The sequence below is a fragment of the Danio aesculapii genome, chromosome 18, assembly GCF_903798145.1.
Source record: "Danio aesculapii chromosome 18, fDanAes4.1, whole genome shotgun sequence".
Taxonomy (NCBI): Eukaryota; Metazoa; Chordata; class Actinopteri; order Cypriniformes; family Danionidae; genus Danio; species Danio aesculapii.
In genome coordinates this window covers 54,873,090-54,892,525 of record NC_079452.1, presented here as the reverse complement: position 1 = coordinate 54,892,525, position 19,436 = coordinate 54,873,090, and the positions used below count along the sequence as shown (strand labels likewise).

The 19,436-nt window shown below is 34.4% G+C and overlaps 1 protein-coding gene across 4 annotated transcripts in view; it reads left to right on the top strand.

Annotated features, from left to right (window-relative positions):
- The first annotated feature begins 5,502 nt into the window (after positions 1-5,502).
- Positions 5,503-19,436, top strand: part of nucb2b (nucleobindin 2b) — an 18,681-nt gene continuing 4,747 nt past the window's right edge. For 3 of the 4 annotated variants that reach the window (XM_056479011.1, XM_056479009.1, XM_056479007.1), the window contains exons 1-11: positions 5,503-5,645; positions 7,289-7,414; positions 8,053-8,160; positions 8,258-8,390; positions 9,056-9,115; positions 10,693-10,736; positions 13,380-13,565; positions 16,324-16,414; positions 16,535-16,593; positions 16,684-16,776; positions 16,865-16,954. In XM_056479011.1, the coding sequence (XP_056334986.1) occupies positions 7,289-7,414; positions 8,053-8,160; positions 8,258-8,390; positions 9,056-9,115; positions 10,693-10,736; positions 13,380-13,565; positions 16,324-16,414; positions 16,535-16,593; positions 16,684-16,776; positions 16,865-16,954 (990 nt within the window). In that variant the 5' untranslated portion in view covers positions 5,503-5,645. Of the gene's footprint in view, positions 5,646-7,261; positions 7,415-8,052; positions 8,161-8,257; positions 8,391-9,055; positions 9,116-10,692; positions 10,737-13,379; positions 13,566-16,323; positions 16,415-16,534; positions 16,594-16,683; positions 16,777-16,864; positions 16,955-19,436 lie in introns of all 4 variants that reach the window. The other variant, XM_056479010.1, reaches the window with a different exon arrangement.

Below are 19,436 nucleotides of genomic sequence, written 5' to 3'. Positions count from 1 at the left end.
ACAGGGTTGGGAAACACTGGGCTAAGGGATAGTATCGGGATTGGGCCTTTGTCTTTAAAAAAAAAAAAAAGGTTTTATTTTGAAGATACAAACTGCCCATAATTGCCCACCATTAGCAATTCTTTCCTTAATATAGTCAGATAAATTATGTAAATTATTTTATTTGTTGTGATTTAAAATAATGAAAACGCCTTTTTTATTCTGAACCATTTTCATTTTATGCTCCAAGACGGCTTTTTGTTTTATTTAGAAGAAATGCCATCCAGTTTTCCAGAATAAAAAAGGTTTTACTCAAACACAAAACTACAAGTATTAAATCCAGAGAAACTATGAACTTCCATCTGGTCTGTTAATGTCATGTATAGCTATATATATCCTAGAGAGGCTCGAAGGAGAAAACAATCCTCGTCACATCAACACCATGGAAATCAACCCAAAATCCATAAAAGTCACACAAAACTAGCTCGCACGCACGCACACACAAACACAGACATAAAGATGCACAGTCTCCTCTCGGGGGGCCATAAATCAAAGCTGAACCGAAGCAATACTCCTCCTCTGACCATCTGCATTGTGGAGCTCTTGCCTGCCGTTTGGCCCCACAGCCTTGTCAGCACTTCTCACAGAGCTCCTCAGACCTGCATGTATATATTCATTCCAATCACAAAAGCTTATGCCTTATTTATACGCCTGCACAGACGGCACCTTTAGCATCTGTGTGGGGTGTTTATGGTAAATTGCTACAGCCATGCAACATCATAGAGGCGTCTAGTTATGGAAATACGGGTTGATGTTTGCACCTTCCAGCTTCACTGCGGGGAGACGGCACACTTTTACATCCGCCGTGTATTAATAAAGTATGTCAGGACTCAAACTTAGATCCGCCCACTAAACTCTGACTTCTTGGTCTTTGGTTTGAAAAAATCTTTGATGGATTTTGTACTAGTCATTCAATATACTGTATTTTTCTGAATTGTTGAGATGCATTATGATCATACAAAAACAGAATGTGACCCTGGACCACAAATGTTGCATCACATTTAGGGTGAATTTGGGTAATCTGGGACGTTTTTGGCAAATTTGACTTTAGCTATGTGTTTCAATGGCTATCTAACTAATTAGAACAATATAATAGACTTTTCTGAAATCCTTAAGATGTTTTCTAACCACATAAGAAAAAATAATATAAATATTCGAGAGGAGCCATGCCACACTGATTAATGTTTTTGTGCCAAAAAAAAATTCTGCCTGTATTTGATAATCTGGGACAGGTCACTTTATAATCTATTCTCACAATCCACCAGCAAGGAACATTGAATAAAATGGTTTTGAAAAGTGACATATATTTATTAAATATTTATTGTTTTTAAACATTTAAAAAACATTATATTTTTATTTGACTATGGGACATTTTATCGATTTTGGATTAAATGTATATATTTGAACTTTTTTTATGAGTTTTTAATACAGTTTTTGTAACATTGCACAAAGTTTTAAAAGTCACTTCTCATTTGATATTAATGTTATTAAAATCTCTCACTCACTCATTTACTTTCCTTCAGCCTAGTCCCTGATTTATCAGGTTTCACCACAGCAGAATGAACCGATGCAAATAAAAATTAAATATTAATTTATTTCCAATATCTTACTGACGTAAAACATTTGAGTTCATATATTATGTATATTACATCCATTACTGCAAACAGTACATACATTACATATAACATATAGTTATAATATCACTACAAAAATAAGTAAATATACCAAAAGCCTTTTCAGCATAGATAATTTATTTTACATTTGTGTTCTCAGACTATTCAAATATTTACAGTTGAAGTCAGAATTATTAGCCCCCGTTTATATTTTTCCCCAATTTCTGTTTAACGGAGAGAAGTTTTTTTGTCAATACATTTCTAAACATAATAGTTTTAATTTTTAATAACTGATTTATTTTATCATTGACATGATGACAGTAAATAATATTTTACTAGATATTTTTCAAGACACTTCTATACAGCTTAAAGTGACATTTAAAGGCTTAACTAGGTTAATTAGGGTAACTAGACAGGTTAGGGTAATTAGGCAAGTTATTGTATAACAATGGTTTGTTCAGTAGACAGTCGAAAAAAATATATAGCTTAAAGGGGCTAATAATTTTGAAATTAAAATGGTTTTTAAAAAATCAAAACTGCTTTTATTATAACCGAAATAAAACAAATAAGACTTTTTCCAGAAGAAAAAACATTATCAGACATACTGTGAAAATTTCCTTGCTCTGTTAAACATCATCTGGGAAATATTTAAAAGAGAAAAAAAATCAAACAGGGGCTAATAATTCTGACTTCAACTGTATGTGATTGGTATATTTTCAGGCACAAGAACAGTTTAATTATGTTTCTCAAATGTCTTTGTTGTTTCTCAGATTAAATCTCTGAGAAGCCACCAGATGGCTGTATTGACTGTGTATGTAGAGAAGGTTTTTCACACAGCATCTGCTTTCAGGAGGTTTTGAGAACAGCATATGTTCAGGGTCAATGAAGGTGGGAACAAATAAAGATGACGGCACTGACCTCATGACAACCTAAAGAAGCAGCGGATTAAATGATCTTTCTGACTTTTAAAAATGCTGATATCACCAAAGTAGGTGGTCTGGGCTTTCTGTGCAAAACTACACTACCTTGAGATTACAGTATGGAATTCTTTAAATAACAATAAGAAAACGTCAGCACAATATCATCAACCAATGGCATCAAACACATGCAATAAATGAATAAATAAACAAATATATAAAAATATATGAGATGAGTAATTATGGTTAATTACATGAAAATATAATTTGGCATTTACTTAATGTGTGTGTGTGTGTGGTGTTTTATATATATATATATATATATATATATATATATATATATATATATATATATATATATATATATTTTTTTTTTTTTTTTTTTTTTTTTATTATATATTTTTATTATATATATAATTTATATATATATAATAAAAAATATATAATAAAAAAAATATATATATATACTAACTAAAACCTTTAAATTAAATGTGATTAAACTTGAATGAAAAAAAAACATTACACAAACTAATGTAGTAGAAATTATGCTATTGAGATTCTAACACAATGGTGCAGTGGTATGTTCACAGAAAAAAAATCAACTGATTCAATCATAGAGGAATTTGGAACTTAATATTGTATATCGGTATGTTTCAATGCAGCACTGTCAGATGAACATGACTCAGAAGCCCTTGATATCTGCTAATGTGACGTAAGGTTATATTTCACTGGTGGACTTTAAGTGCCATCTAACGGCTACATATATACATTGCAGAGAAATGGAGACCCATGTTTTTTCTATGTAAATCCATATGTTTTTAGAAAGGCCCGTCTTTGATGTTTTGTTATAAAAAAAAAATTAATAAGTGATTAAGAAATGTATAAACAAATGCATATACGATGATATGAATAATTTACTATAAAACTCTTAAGAATATAAATGTAAATGAGTAAACTATAAAAGAACATTTACATCAGTTTTGATATTTATGTTATTTAATTATTGTAATTTGTTTATCATTGATTTTATCAACATTATTATTTTACCTAATTGTTTTAATATATATTCACTCATATTTTGAGTAAATAAGAAAGAAAATGAATTGACAGAGGCCAAAGTGTAGTCTCAAGTCTGTCTTGACTCTAACCTAATTCTAACCTAAAATATTCTCTTTATTTATTTAATTTTAATTTATAAATGTATCATAATGCATATATATATATATATATATATATATATATATATATATATATATATATATATATATATATATATATATATATATATATATATATATATATATATATATGCACAAAATAAGATTTTCTGTACAGTTACATTTCCTATTTCGACACATCAACATTTGCTCACTGAACAGGTGCATTGCACTCTTAAGAGCCTCCATGGAATCTTTTCATTCTGCTAAACGTTCTTGAAGTGAAAATTATTCTATGATTATGCTCTTCATACAAAGAATAAAACGGTTCTATTAAGCACTAAATAGGCATTTGGGGAACAAAAATAGTTCTGCAAAAGCCTTTATGGAACCTTCATTCTTATACCAGTGTATACATTTTTTACTCTTAATGGTTTCTGGAGGATACAGACATTTAAAAGTCTGGAAAGATAATCATATTTAAGCATAATATATTTGCAGGGGCGAACTTAACCAATAAGCGACGTAAGCAGCTGCTTACTGCGCCCGAGGAATCAGAGGGCCCAGATCAACACCAAGAAGTCTTTCTTTAGTTTTTATAAATTGTCATATGTTGTTAAATCTAACCATTAAGATTTTAATGTTATACTTCTTTTCAAAAACCGGGGGCCCCCATGAATAATGGAACGTTCCTTACGTTTTGCAATGCAAATATTAAATCTAATCACAAATATAGCTAATATACTGTACATGGTTAATTTGTCAACTTCTTTTTTATTTGTGACTTTCATTCATTAATTTTCTTTTCAGCTCAGTCCGTTTATTAAAAAGGGGTCGCCACAGTGGATTAAACCGCCAACTTATCCGGCATATGTTCTACTGCAACCCAACACTGGGAAACACCCATACACTCTTGCATTCACAGTCACACACATACACTATTCAGTAACGCATGTCTTTGGACTGTGGGGGAAACCGAAGCATCCAGAGCATACCCACGCAAACACAAGGAAAACATGCAAACCCCACACAGAAATGCCAACTGACCCAGCCGGGGCTCGAACCAGTGACCTTCTTGCTGTGAGGCAATTGTGTTACCCACTGCGTCCATTTGTGAATTTGTAGCATTTAATTTAGCATGGAGAAAATAAAGGTTCCACGTAAAATATTTATTTTAACATGCAGTTTATTAACAAAACAACAAAACAAATCTACAAAGAAAAAAATATATCGAGTGTTTTGAGTTTCAAACCATACCTGGAATTGTTTAGGGCCCCCAAATCACTATAGTCCGCCCCTGTAAACATGATAACATAAATGATAAAATAGTAAAATCAGGGACTGTAAATACTAGAAAAGTAGAACCTTTATACAAAAACATACAATCTGTACAAATAATATGTATAATATGACATTTGTGAGCTGATATTCTTGGAAAATTAGGAATATTGCTACCTTTTCCATACCTTTTGAATATTTATAAATGTATCATTAACCACTTTACAAATACAACCAAGATACGAGATGAATGAAGCAGTCGTCGTGACAGATGTTCATTGAAAAAAGGCTGAATGACGCTCAGCTTGATTCTGGAGCTGTGGACTCGTGAACGCCACGTACCTCTTCTAACAAACGCACTTGCCGAGTCACCATGGAGATTTTTGACAGAGAGATTATATGACCAATGGCAGGCCACCGCGCAAAAAATCAAAGGCGGAAGCTGGACGGTTTCTCCAATCATTGCGTGAGGGGCGTGGCTGTACAGCGCAGCGGGCGGGGTTTGTGATGAGGAACTGTGTTTAGCACGCATCAGGTAAAACAAGTTGCAAATGAACTGTCAAAGCGATTTTACCACTGACGCCTGATCGAGGAGACGCGCCATCGAGTTTGTAAATACAGCTCTCAGGGGTCGTTCAGGGGTAAGCGCTCACCTGTTGCTCACTACACTCTCAGCTAATGTTTTCGCTTCTATACTACTGATGCTTACAGAACCGTATGGTGGAGTTTAGTGAAGGGAGAAAATGACATTCAGAAATTTTGTCATTCAGTACCTAATGTATCGCTTATTACCATTGTCATTTCGGTCTGAACACATCATTTTAAACGATTAGCTCGTATTTGTTGAAAATTATTACTTTTCTTGTACAGACAGGGCTTGTCAACATCTATCTTACACGTGCAGTTGTAGAAATTCTTTTCAGTTCAAATGTAAGTAAATGCAATGTGGTATATAATAATAATAATAAAATTACACATTATATAAAATTATATATTGTACATAATTATATTACTTATTCATTCATTAATATTTCTTCGGCTTAGTCCCTTTATTCATCAGGGGTTGCCACAGTGGAATGAACCGCCAACTTATCCGGCATATGTTTTACACAGCGGATACCTTTCCAGCTGTAACTCAGTACTGGGAAACATTTATACATACATTTACATACTCTACGGCCAATTTAGTTTATTCAGTTCAAGTTCACCTGTAACGCATGTGTTTGAACTGTGGAGGAAACCCACACCAAAATGGGGAGAACATGCAAACTCCACACAGAAATGCCAACTTGCCCTGCTGGGACTCGAACCAGCGACCTTCTTGCTGTGAGGTGACAGTGCTAACCACTGAGCCACCGTGTCGCCCTATATTACTTATATTATATAAAATATATGCACACAAACACAAAAATCTAAATGACATATTTTTTAAGAGTTAATGATATATTCAATATAATTAAGTCAAAATACAAAAATAAATAACAATAATTTTAATAAAATAAATAATAATAATTGTAAATAAAAATAGCAAATAATTAATAGTAATGTTGATATTAGTGCCAGTTAGTAATTCATTGTCAGCCAGTAATTAAATGTCACGGTTATTGTAAATAATGGATCTTTTCATCTCTTTACATGTTATATACAAATCATTAGTACATAATTTGTTTATATACTAATATGCTACTAATTTATTAAACCTATAACAATATTTCTAGATAGTAATGTTATAATTCATAATATCAATAAAAAACATGATAGTCACATTACATTTTGTTTTAGATATTGGTTGTAATGTAATAACGCGCACACTTTTTGCAAAGCTGCTTTGGAACAATAATTATTGTGAATAATTAAACTTGGCTTTAATTGTATTAAATTCATAATAATATTACATAATATACATAATATACAATATTTTATAATATACATTTTAAAAAAGATAATCACATTTTATTTATATATATTTATTTTATTTATATATATATATATATATATATATATATATATATATATATATATATATATATATATATATATATATATATATATATATATATATATATATATATAATTTATTTTATTTTTTATTTTTTTATTTATTATAATTTTTTAATAATACATAATTACATCTAATAGATTTAATACATTTTTTAATTTAAATAAAATAAAAAATATACTGCAATTTAGTCTTTGATAATTTGCTATTTATAATAAACAATTTATATAAGTTTTCAAAACCAATAAAAAGTTCCAGTTGTGGTGTTTTTGTTCTTGTTCACAGATGTGGAGACCGTCACACTGTTGCTTGATTCTGGCTCTGTGGGCTTGTTTGGATGCATTGCCAGTTGCTGTGGATAAAACCAAAGTGAGTCCTCCAGCAGAGTCACAGGATCCGCCTGAAAATGCAGTAAGTACTTGTATGATGGACCTTTTACACAAGCCTGTTATGACACGTTTAACCATCATTGTAATCCTAAATCCCTGAAAGTTTTTAATATTTAGATTTTTTTAAAAATCACGTATGAACATTGATATGCATTTATGAATGTATTCTATCATCTTTGCGTCAAATTACAAAAAACAAATTACTGCTTATGTGAGGTGTTTCAAATGCAGCGTCCATGGGGATGAGAGTAAATTTGATGTAATTTTCTCTTCTGGCTGCCGTTATCAGTCTCGCACTATTTTTTTATTTTTTCTGAAAGTCTTGATAACACCAATAAGGAGTTTTTCTTTGATTTCAGAAAATAAGGTTGTAAAAAAGTATTTGTTGCCTTCCGCTACCGAGCAACCCGGAAATGTGAAAAGGGTCCATTTAATAAATTATTGTAATATTAGTCTAGTGTTAGGATGGGAGTGACATTTTGAAAACTCCAGACAGGTTTGGTAAGCATGCATTAACTGCAATAATAAGCAATAACATGATCTTAGTGACTCAGTTTGCTCAAACCTCTAGCAAATGTTCATTATCATGTATGTACATTTGAAAAGATTCTGTTTCCCTAGCGTCCTTTCTCACTTCAGCAAATCTAATTTGACCTTCAGGACACCGGCTTGCACTATGATCGATATCTCAGAGAGGTTATCGATTTCCTGGAAAAGGACCCGCATTTCAGAGAGAAACTTCATAACACCGACATGGAAGACATCAAGGTATTGCAGCATCTCATTTCCCAACTTGACTTTGCAGCGGCTAAAGTAGACTAAACACCCTTTTGCTTACGTCTCACTCCTCATTTTGGGAAAACAGCAAGGAAAGCTGGCGAAAGAGTTGGACTTTGTCAGCCATAATGTGCGAACAAAACTTGATGAGCTGAAGAGGCAAGAAGTGAACAGACTGCGCACCTTAATCAAAGCCAAACAAGACCTAAATGGAGAAAAAGGTAATAGAAGCATAACGGCAAAATTGAGTTTGTTTTGTGATTCACCAGAGCTTATTGGGAAATGTCTTCCATCATATTGTTTTTGCTTTTATATTTACACAATAATTTAGGGTTTAGGACAAATTAGCCCTCTTGTAAATTGTATTATTATTTTTTTCCAAAGTAGATATTTTATAAAGCAAGAAAAAGTTTCACAGTATAGTTCCTATTATATTTTTATTTTATTGTTTTATATAATTTAGTATGGCTTGAATTTTTAAAAAGGGTCCATTTTATTAGCCCCCTGAAGGTATAGATTTTTTTTTTTGATTGGCTACGGAATATTTGCATATTTTGCATAATTAACATAACTTGCCTAGTTAACCTAATTACCTAGTTAAGCCTTTAAATTGCACTTTAAGCTGAATACTAGTATCTTGCAAAACAATTAGTCAAAAATGATGTACTGTCATCACGGCAAAGACAAAATAAATGAGTTATTATAACCATTATGTTTAAAAATGTGTTTTTTTTTTCCAGCACTAGGAAAATATCTGAAAAAACTTTTTTTTTTGTCTTCAACTGTATTTGGACTGTCATATAGCTCTTTAAATCAGTTTACTTTACTTTAAAAACCCTGTAGAGACAAACATATACGACTAATGAGATGCTTAATTTTCTTTTAGGTATGACGATGGACCACCAAGCACTTCTGAAACAGTTTGAGCATCTGAATCACATGAATCTGTAAGGGCCCATCTATTTTTCCTATGACGGAACTAACAGCATGGGTGAAGGTTAAATGCATGTAAGCCTTTTAGCACATGTGAAAAGAAATATTTTTATTCATTAAGATTTATTTTAATTTGTTTCCAACTCCGAATTTTAATCTGACTCCAATTCATAATAATTTTAGATTTATCTAATTCAAGCTGATTACCTTATAGGTTGTGATTCGGTCTAATTTAGATTGATTAACCTAATAAATCCTTATTCTCAAGTAATGGTTCATCATTTACCCGAAGTCGCTTAGAGTCAGTATGCTGGCCAGTTACATCTGCTCACGGACACAACCTCGCCAGTTCCGATTCTTAGCCGATAAGCTAATTTCCTTTAAATAATAATAGGCCGCCCCATGCTTGCACATATTTAAAGAAAAGTTTAATTTAGCTTAGTCAAAGAATATAACTGAAAGCTACTTCCTTTAAGCAATAATTGGCCGCCCCATGCTTGCACATATTTAAAGAAAGTTGTATTTAGCCCCCTAATTTATATTATACTAAGTCAGTGATTGTCAGAAATCATCAGGTCTCTAATGCTGTGCCCATGCTCCATCCATTGATCCTGAATGTATGACAAATCCTGGTCGTAAGCTGCGGAAACATCAGCCTAAACAATCTACTAGATTTAAATGATTTCAGGAGATATTAAAGTTAAACAAGAATTTTACATTTATTTGTCAGGCAAAGATTTTCCATTCCAATTCACATAACTAAACAAAATAAGCCAATCAAGATTGTACAACATCAATTATTCGAAGATACATTTAAGTTAGAGATTAATACCTGACCGTGTAGAAATACATTGCAGCATATAAGTCCTGATGCAGAGCTCAGAGACTCACAAACTGCAATGGGGTATCCTGCCTACAGAATCCCACAGACACTTCTGCACCCTTTGCCTAAATACTCAAATCGTCATAAATTCAAGACAATAAAAGCGTCACCAAGCCTCTTGCCTGGTCATGAGTTGATACAAAGACCATTTTCCCTGGAGTGGAGCATCTGGCAAAGATCTTATCAAAGAAATTAAGACCACTTTACCAATCACACAGAGACATTTAAAATGACACTAAGCATGACAAGTTAAAATTCACAAATACTGCAAATATACATCTTATATCAGTTCACCATAGAAGCTTGAAATCTGGTCATTCCTGAGTAGCCTTTTAATGACCCAGGCCGTATAACTGGGGAGGGTAAGAGGGGCTGAGGATAGGTGTTGGGTCAACTGTCCAGATGGCTTTCTCGAGATCCTCTGAAGATTATAAAGTTTATTGTTTTACAGCATGTTAGTTCTCGTGGTCTGATCTTAAGAGAATTTCACAGCAGTTTTCAGACAGTAAACTCCAGGGCAAAGAGGGGGGGCTCAGGATGCATGATCGAGACAACCCGAACAACTGGTTTCCTAGCTGATCTTCTTCTCAGATTAGAAAGTTTATTGTTTTAGAGCTTGACCGTTCTCGTGGTCTTGTCTCGTGTGGAGCTCCATAACCGTTTTCAGGGTTTAATATTATAGAGAGATATAGCCATCCTTACAAATCCACACACATTTGAGGTGGAGGATTTGGATCGCCTCATTAAATCGGTGAGGGATGAAGCTGACTTCATGTTTGCTTCAATTAACACTCACAGATGTCACACATTTTCAATCAGGGAACAAATGATTTTTCACTGGCGGATCAAATTAGATGATTTACAGGCATTAATTGGATATTACAGTTAGATTGTATTAGTTAATGTATTTATTAATGTCAAAAATACATAAAAAGGCATTTATTAATCCCAGAAAAAATGAACATTGTCAAAACATTCCATGTGACTTCAGTGGTTCAATTGTAACCATAGGAAGCTCCAAGAATACGTTTGTGCTCCAAAAAAGTCTGTAAAAACACATTTGTCTACCAATGTCTTCTCATCTCTGGACCATTGCTGTCTATGGAGGATGAGAGAGCTCTTTGATTTCATCCAAAGTATTATGTGTTGTATATGCATTACAAAGATAAATGAGGATCTCAGGGGATTGGAACGACACAAGACTAAGTAATTAATAACAGATTTTTATTTTTGAGTGAGGTAACACTTTAAAAGAATACATCACATAAAGCACAAGTGTCAAACTCAGTTCCTGGAGGCCCACAGCTCTGCACAGTATAGCTGTAACCCTAATTAAACACACCTAATCAAACTAAATGAGTCCTTGAGGCTTGTTTGAAACCTACCGGTTGTAAATTGAAGTAGGATTGGAGCTAAAATGTGCAGGGCTGCGGCCCTCCAGGTACGAAGGTTGCCACCCCTGATATAAGGTATTTTTTCTCCATTTCAAAGGGTATTTTATTAAGCATTTTCCTTGTGTGTTTTGACAACAATGCTTATGCAGTATCATATCATATATTTTATTTTATTTTTTTTTCTGTATTCATATTTCATACTTCAGAATCAGTTTTATTGCCAAATGTGCTTCACACACAGGAATTTGTTTGGGCTACAGAAGCTACTAGTGTACATAAAGTGACAAGTGACAACACAAAATAAATATGAAAAAAAGACGATAAACAGAGATGCAGTTAGTCAAAAAGATCTGAATGTTGAGTTGTGTGTACAGATTTGTTATAAATATACAGGTTATGAGGTGCTGTGTACAAATGCGTCTGGAGAAAGTATTGCATTGTATATTGTTATAAGGTGCTGTTTACAAGTGCGGATGAGAAAGTATTGCACATGTTTATTGCACAGTAGGGGAATATTTAACTGTTCATGAGGTAGACGGCCTGAGGAAAGAAACTTTTCCTGTGTCTGGCTGTTTTTGTGCTTGGGGCTCTAAAGCACAGACCAGACGCTAACAGTTCGAACAGGTAGTGTGCTGGGTGTGAGACGTCCAGAGTGATTTTGCGAGCCCGTTTACTCACTCTGGAAGAGTACAGTTCTTGAAGTGTAGGAAGGGTTGTGCCAGTGATTCGTTCAGCAGTCCGGACTATACGCTGTAGTCTACGGAGGTCGGTTTTGGCAGCTGAGCTGAACCAGACAGTGATTGAATTGCAGAGGATGGATTGGATGAGAGCTGAGTAGAACTGTACAAGCAGCTCCTGTGGCAGGTTGAACTTCCTCCGCTGACAAAGGAAGTACAGTCTCTGCTGGGCTTTCTCCACAATAGAGTCTATGTGAATGTCCCACTTCAGATCCTGAGAGATGGTGGTGCCCAGAAACCTGAATGACTCTACTGCAGCCACAGTGCTGTTCATGATAGTGAATGGGGGGAGTGCAGGGGGGTTTCTCCTAAAGTCCACTATGATCTCCACTGTTTTGAGCATGTTCAGCTCCAGGTTGTTGTATCTGCACCATAAAGCCAGCTGCTCCACCTCCTGTCCTTATGCAGACTCGCACCATTCCGGATGAGGCCGAAAACAGTGGTGTCACCTGCAAACTTAAGGATTTCAATGGAGGGGTCTTTTTCGGTGCAGTCGTTGGTGTACAGAGAGAAGAGCAGTGGGGAAAGAACACATCCTTGGGGGGCACCAGTGCTGATGGTGCGGCTGTCGGACGTGATTTTGCCCATTCGGACTAGCTGTTGTCTATCTGTCAGAAAGCTGGTGATCCATTGACAGACAGAGCTAGGAACAGAGAGCTGGGCCAGTTTGTACTCGAGCAGTGATGGGACAATAGTGTTAAAGGCAGAACTGAAGTCCACAAACAGAATCCTGGCAGTTCCCTGGTTTGTAGGGTGTAGTGCCGTCCCATGTTGACTGCATCATCCACAGACCGGTTTGCTCTATAGTCAAACTGCAGGGAGTCCAGCAAGGGTCCAGTGATGTCCTTCAGAGAGGCTATCACCAGTCTTTCAAATGACTTCATGGCCACAGATGTTAAGGCCACAGGTCTGTAGTCATGAAGTCCTGTGATCTTTAGCTTCTTCCGGATTGAGATGATGATTACTTTGATTGCAGTGTGCATTACTTTGGACAAACACTGCTTTGACACAGTCTACATTGTAAAAGTGCTATAGAAATAAAGATGAATTGAATAAACGCAGCAGACAAATGCAAAAATATTCATTTTTACTTTGGTACTTTGTGTTTGATTCCTGCATATTACTGTCTTCAGCAAGGGCCAGTCTATCCTTCTTACATGTGTGCATAAAGTTTATTTTGAATGAGTTGTTGGCTGTCAGTCCTCCATCTAAAAATGTTTACACTTTTGTCTCTGTTTAATATCTTTATTTTGTTAAATTAAGGCCACTAATGATCTGGAGAACTTTGACAAGGAAAGGCATGAAGAGTTCAAGAGGTATGAGATGATGAAGGAACATGAACGGAGGGAACATCTTAAAACGCTGGATGAGGAAGGGCGCAAAAAAGAAGAGGAACATTACGAAGAGATGAAGAAGAAACATGCAGACCATCCCAAACTCAATCATCCTGTAAGCTAAACACTTCACTATTGTAAACTATTACAATCATCAAATAAGCTTGTTTGTGATATAAAGTGGTTCAGTTGTGACTTCAAAACCATTTAAGAAACATTTAAGACGGGCACGCATTGCATTTTTTAAATTAAATAATCATTTATGATTGTAGCTTGTCAGACTGCATGAACATATTCCTCATGTCACACTGTAAGAACTCAGATGTTCTAATGTTAGACTGAATGATAATCAAGCCGCGCCAAATGCAGACACATGCAAGATTCATTTGGAGTTTGACGTCATTAGTCAATTACAGGTTCAGGAACCTGCATTCTGAAATGATCCCTCACAAGGATTTGATAATAATAATAATAATTATTATAATAATAATAAGACAAAAAATGATATTTCCCAGAGGTGATTTGAAGTTGTTGCGTTGATTGTATCATCAGGTTCAGCACACTTATTGGTTGTTGATTTAACACTCATTATAGGAGAAGTCACAGTGCAGGAAAAGGCCAGAATTTTATCAGAGGCAAAATTTGATTGCATCATTATTTGGCTGTTTATGAACATGTCGAACCAATGATCATAGACCACACATTTTAGCCGAGGGTTATAGGAATCATTTAGGATTTCCCAAATATTTTTCAGATAATAAAAATTGTGCCCAAAATCACACAGAGCTACACTAGTCTGACTTGATTTGCTTTTGGCTAACTCAAAATTTTACACTTTCAGTTCCAGATTTCAAATAAATTTTAGGGTTATAAAATAAAATAAAATTAAATAAAATATATTTTTTTAAATTTTTGGTTAATTTTTTTGGTAAATTAAGTCTGTTAGTGCACACAGTCACACCTTCAATTATTTTTATCTAACCACTTATTAGTAACCATTTTTAAACTATTAAAAATTCCAAAAATCTAAAAAAAAAATAATTCAATATGGGAGTTTTAAAATGTTTTCCAGGTATTAAGTTTTGTGTTCCACAGATCCTATTTTATTTGTAAATTAAAATAGATATTGCTTAATTATCTGAAATCTATAATATTGTTTTAAATTCTGTTTTAAATAAAAGAAGCAGTTCCATTAGTGGCCTTAAATATTTGTTTGCATTTTGTTCTTGTAATCGGCAGAAATATTTATATATGAAGATTTGTATTTATCAGCCTTTACACTCATTGGCCACTTTATTAGGTACACCTGTCCAACTGCTTGTTAACGCAAATTCCTAATCAGCCAATCACATGGCAGGAACTGTGATGCATTTAGGCATGTAGACATGGTCAAGACGAGGCTGGTCTGAGTATTTCAGAAACTGATGATCTACTGGAATTTTCACACACAAACATCTCTAGGGTTTACCGAGAATGGGCAGAAAAAGAGAAAATATCCAGTGAGAGACAGTTCTGTGGGCACAAATGTCTTGTTGATGCCAGAGCTCAGAGAAGAATGGCCAGACTGGTTTGATATTATAGAAAGGCAACAGTAACTCAAATAACCACTCGTTACAATCGAGGTATGCAGAAGAGCATCTCTGAATGCACAATAAATTGAACCTTGAGGCAGATGGGCTACAGCAGCAGAAGACCACACCAGGTGCCACTCCTGTCAGCTAAGAACAAAAAACTGAGGCTACTATTCGCACAGGCTCACCAATAGACATTAGAAGATTGGAAAAACGTTGCCTGGTCTGATAAGTCTCAATTTCTGCTGCAAGATTCGAATGGTAGGGTCAGAATTTGCTGTCAACAACATGAAAGCATGGATCCATCCTGCTTTTATCAACTGTCCAGGCTGGTGGTGGGGGTGTAATGGTCTTGGCACACTTTGGGGCCATTAGTATCAATTGAGCATTCTGTCAACGCCACAGCCTACCTAAATATTGTTGCTGACCATGTCCATCCTTTTATGACCAGTGTACCCATCTTCTAATGGGTACTTCCGAAAGGATAACATGCCATGTCATAAAGCCCAAATCATCTCAGACTGGACTCTTAAACATGACAATGAGTTCACTGTATTCAAATGGCCTCCACAGTCACCAGGTCTCAATCCAATAGAGCACCTTTGGGATGTGGTGAAACAGGAGATTCACATCATGGATGTGCAGCCGACAAATCTGCAGCAACTGTGTGATGCTATCATGTCTATATGGATCAAAATCTCTGTGGAATATTTCCAGTACCTTGTTGAATTTATGCCACAAATGATTAAGGCAGTTCTGAATGCAAAAGGGGGTCCAACCCAGTACTAGTAAGGTGAACGTAATAAAGTGGCTAGTGAGTGTATACTGGTTATAGATTATTGGCCAGAACAGGGGTCACCAATCTCGATCCAGGAGGGCTGGTGTCCCTGCAGGGTTTAGCTCTAACTTACCTCAACACAGCTGCCTTGGTGTTTCAGATATACATAGTAAGACCTTGACTAGCTTGTTCAAGTATGTTTGATTAGGGTTGGAGCTAAAATCTGCAGGACAATGGCCCTCCAGGAACAAGTTTGGTGACCCCTGCTTTAGAACATCATGTGTTGTCATTTTGATTTTCATTTTAAATACTTTTATCCAATCAGCAACCAGGACCAAGACTCGCCCTCCATTTATCTTCATTATGATAATGTATCATTCAGAAAAAATCACCAAATTAACAGATCTGTCGCTACTTCTGTTGCATCACACAACTTTACATTCTGGATATTTTAATTAAATAAATTTTTATCATAAAATCTAAACCTTTATTTTTGATGATTGAGTCTGCATATGTGCTAACAGGGCAGTCAAGACCAGCTAAAGGAGGTCTGGGAGGAATCCGATGGTTTGGATCCCAATGATTTTGATCCAAAGACATTCTTCAACCTGCATGGTGATATAACTGACCCTATCTCTCTCTCTCTCTCTCTCTCTCTCTCTCTCTTTCTCCATTCTGAACACAGTAGATTATATGACAGCGCAACATTATTGTGACATCTGTCTGCTTTCACAGACACTAATGGTGATGGATATTTCGATGAGCAAGAGCTGGAAGCATTGTTTACCAAAGAGGTTCCCCTTAATAACCCTTCCATTCATCATAATAGCGTACTTGGAGGATGAGTTGGTTCTAAATCTGTTGTTTGTCTCCACCGTGTCCAGCTGGAGAAGATCTATGACCCCGCACAAGAAGAGGATGATATGGTGGAGATGGAGGAGGAGAGACTAAGGATGAGAGAGCATGTGATGAATGAGGTGGAAGCATCGTAGCATGTGCTGATCATTTTGCTTCAGTGAGGCTTCACTTGTATTCATTTCTTCTGTACTGTCTGTCTGTTCAAAGGTTGACACTAACAAAGACAGGCTTGTTTCACTTGAGGAATTTATTACTGCCACGAACAAGAAGGAATTTCTAGAGCCAGATGAATGGGAGGTAACGTTTTCTCTTTTTTTTTTTTTTGTGAACATAGAATTTTGTGTTTATATTTGCCACTACCATACCATTACCACTATCGTATATTATATATATATATATATATCGTATATTTTAATAAGTGCAGGTTATGTTTATATAGAGATGCTAAATGATGATGATGGAACATGATTTAGACCCTTGTGCATTTATTGCTTTATATCAGAGATGCCCAAACAAGGACCCGCGGGCCAAATTTGGCCTATGGCAACCTTTAATTTGGCCCACTATTCCATCTGAAAAGAGAGTGAGAATGATGAGGAGGTGGTTGAGGCAAATGCCTTTGACAGAGATCGTCATTTCGAATTTAACATAACCTTTTGTTTCTTTGTTTTATCGATGAGCTACAAAAAACTGAAATTAAATGATTCAATTAAATGTTGAATTAGGCTTTCGTAAGTATTGTCACTTGATAGGTCAGTACACAAGTCAGCTCCGAGCAAATCAAGGAGAAGGCAGGAGCAGCTCGACTAGTGTATTCAGTATTGAACTCCATTGTGTTCTAAATGTTTTAACTGTAATAAGTTGAGTATAAAATGTGAAAAATAGAAATATATAACATGTTAACATCTAGATAACTTTATAATAACTGAACGCTAAAAATAAGTTAAGCATTAGCAAATAGTTTATCCGTTGTTGAAATGCGTTACTTTACACAATAGACATTAGTAAACACAGCTACACATGCTGTATGCTTGATAAGCAAGGTTAGACAGAATCTTTTTCTTTTTTGCTATCTATTTCTGTGCAGACATTTGTAAAAGATGATTTTGGCAGTAAAATAACTTCTACTTAGGTAACACTTTAGTGTAGGTCACAATTCATGGTATTAATAAACAATTAACTTGCACAGCTAGCTTAGTAAACTACTAATTAGCTGATTACTAATAGTTATTATGATAGAAGTTGGGTGTAGAATTTGGGTAGGATTCAGAATACAGACTGAAATCATATTTTATAACTACTTGTGAACAGTTCATATCTTAATAATAGTGTGAATTTTGACCTAAACTAAAGTGTTACCAAAACTCCATTCATTCATTTTCCTTCGGCTTAGTCCCTTATTTATCAGCGGTCACCACACCAGAATAAACTGCCATTAACAAAACTCAAAACATGAAATGAAAAATGATTATTTAATGATAATTTATTAAAGGTTTACAATGCATTTCCAATTAGGTAGACTCACTTACCAACCAAGTGGATCATATAATAGAGCTACTACACTGTAAAAAATGATATGCTCAATTAGTCATGACAGCATATGTTTTTAGGTCATTGTAACTTATTAAAGTTAATCATGTTCTAACTGAATTTTATAAGTTACACAAGCTGTTTTAAGTCAGTTTAAAGTAATATAAGTTCAATGGACCCATAAGATTAATTTGATTCAGCTTAAAAACTTTGGCAACCAGTGTAGTATTACTTTTTGTATTGTAAATGAACCTTATAAATATTTGCCTTTTAGTCAATTTTATTAAAATTAATATTAAAAACTGAATACATACATGCATACATGCATGCATGCATGCATACATACATACATGCATGCATGCATGCATATATTTATATACACACACAATAGATATAGATGAATAGATATATACAGTATTTGAACACATTTACATAAGTAATTAGGCGCATAGATTCCATATATATATATATATATATATATATATATATATATATATATATATATATATATATATATATATATATATATATATATATATATATATATATATATATATATATATATATATATCTCTTTCAGAATGAGATAGTAAATGTGTAACTGTTAATAAATAATTTTTAAGTCAAGTCATGACAACTTGACTAGTAAATGATTTAATAGCCGTTCAAATGAAAATGTATACATCTTATAAATAAGATTACACATTTTATACATTTAAGCTTATAGTAATAATAAATCATTATGTTAATATTTGATTAGCCATCAGCTTGATTAGTTTCTCTTAGCTTTCCATAAAATAAAAAAATTATTAAACTATAACCACTCAGAACAATGTTTGTGTCTAATTCTTTTGTTTTGTGTCAAATAGCCATGTAATAAGTGGAATAAAGTACATCCAGAATGGTTGTTTTCGAGGAATAAAGCCCTTCAGTCTTATACAGTAGCCATTCTTTTTGTGTGGGGCTGCCAATAAGCCTTTTGGTGACAGCTGAAATAAGCCTATCCAGTGATAACAACCTCCGGGATGTACTTTATCCCTAACATAACATACCTTGTAATGTCGCGACTGACCAATCAGAATCAAGTATTGCAGACAGCTGTGTAATAATGCCTCATGATGATTTACAGTGCACAGTTACTATACAATGTTACCAGAATATCTTTGAAAAATGTAAATAAAGTCTGTGGATGTAAAAATGGGACATCTCTGACTCATATATTCCAAAAAATGCTGTAAGATTAACGTAC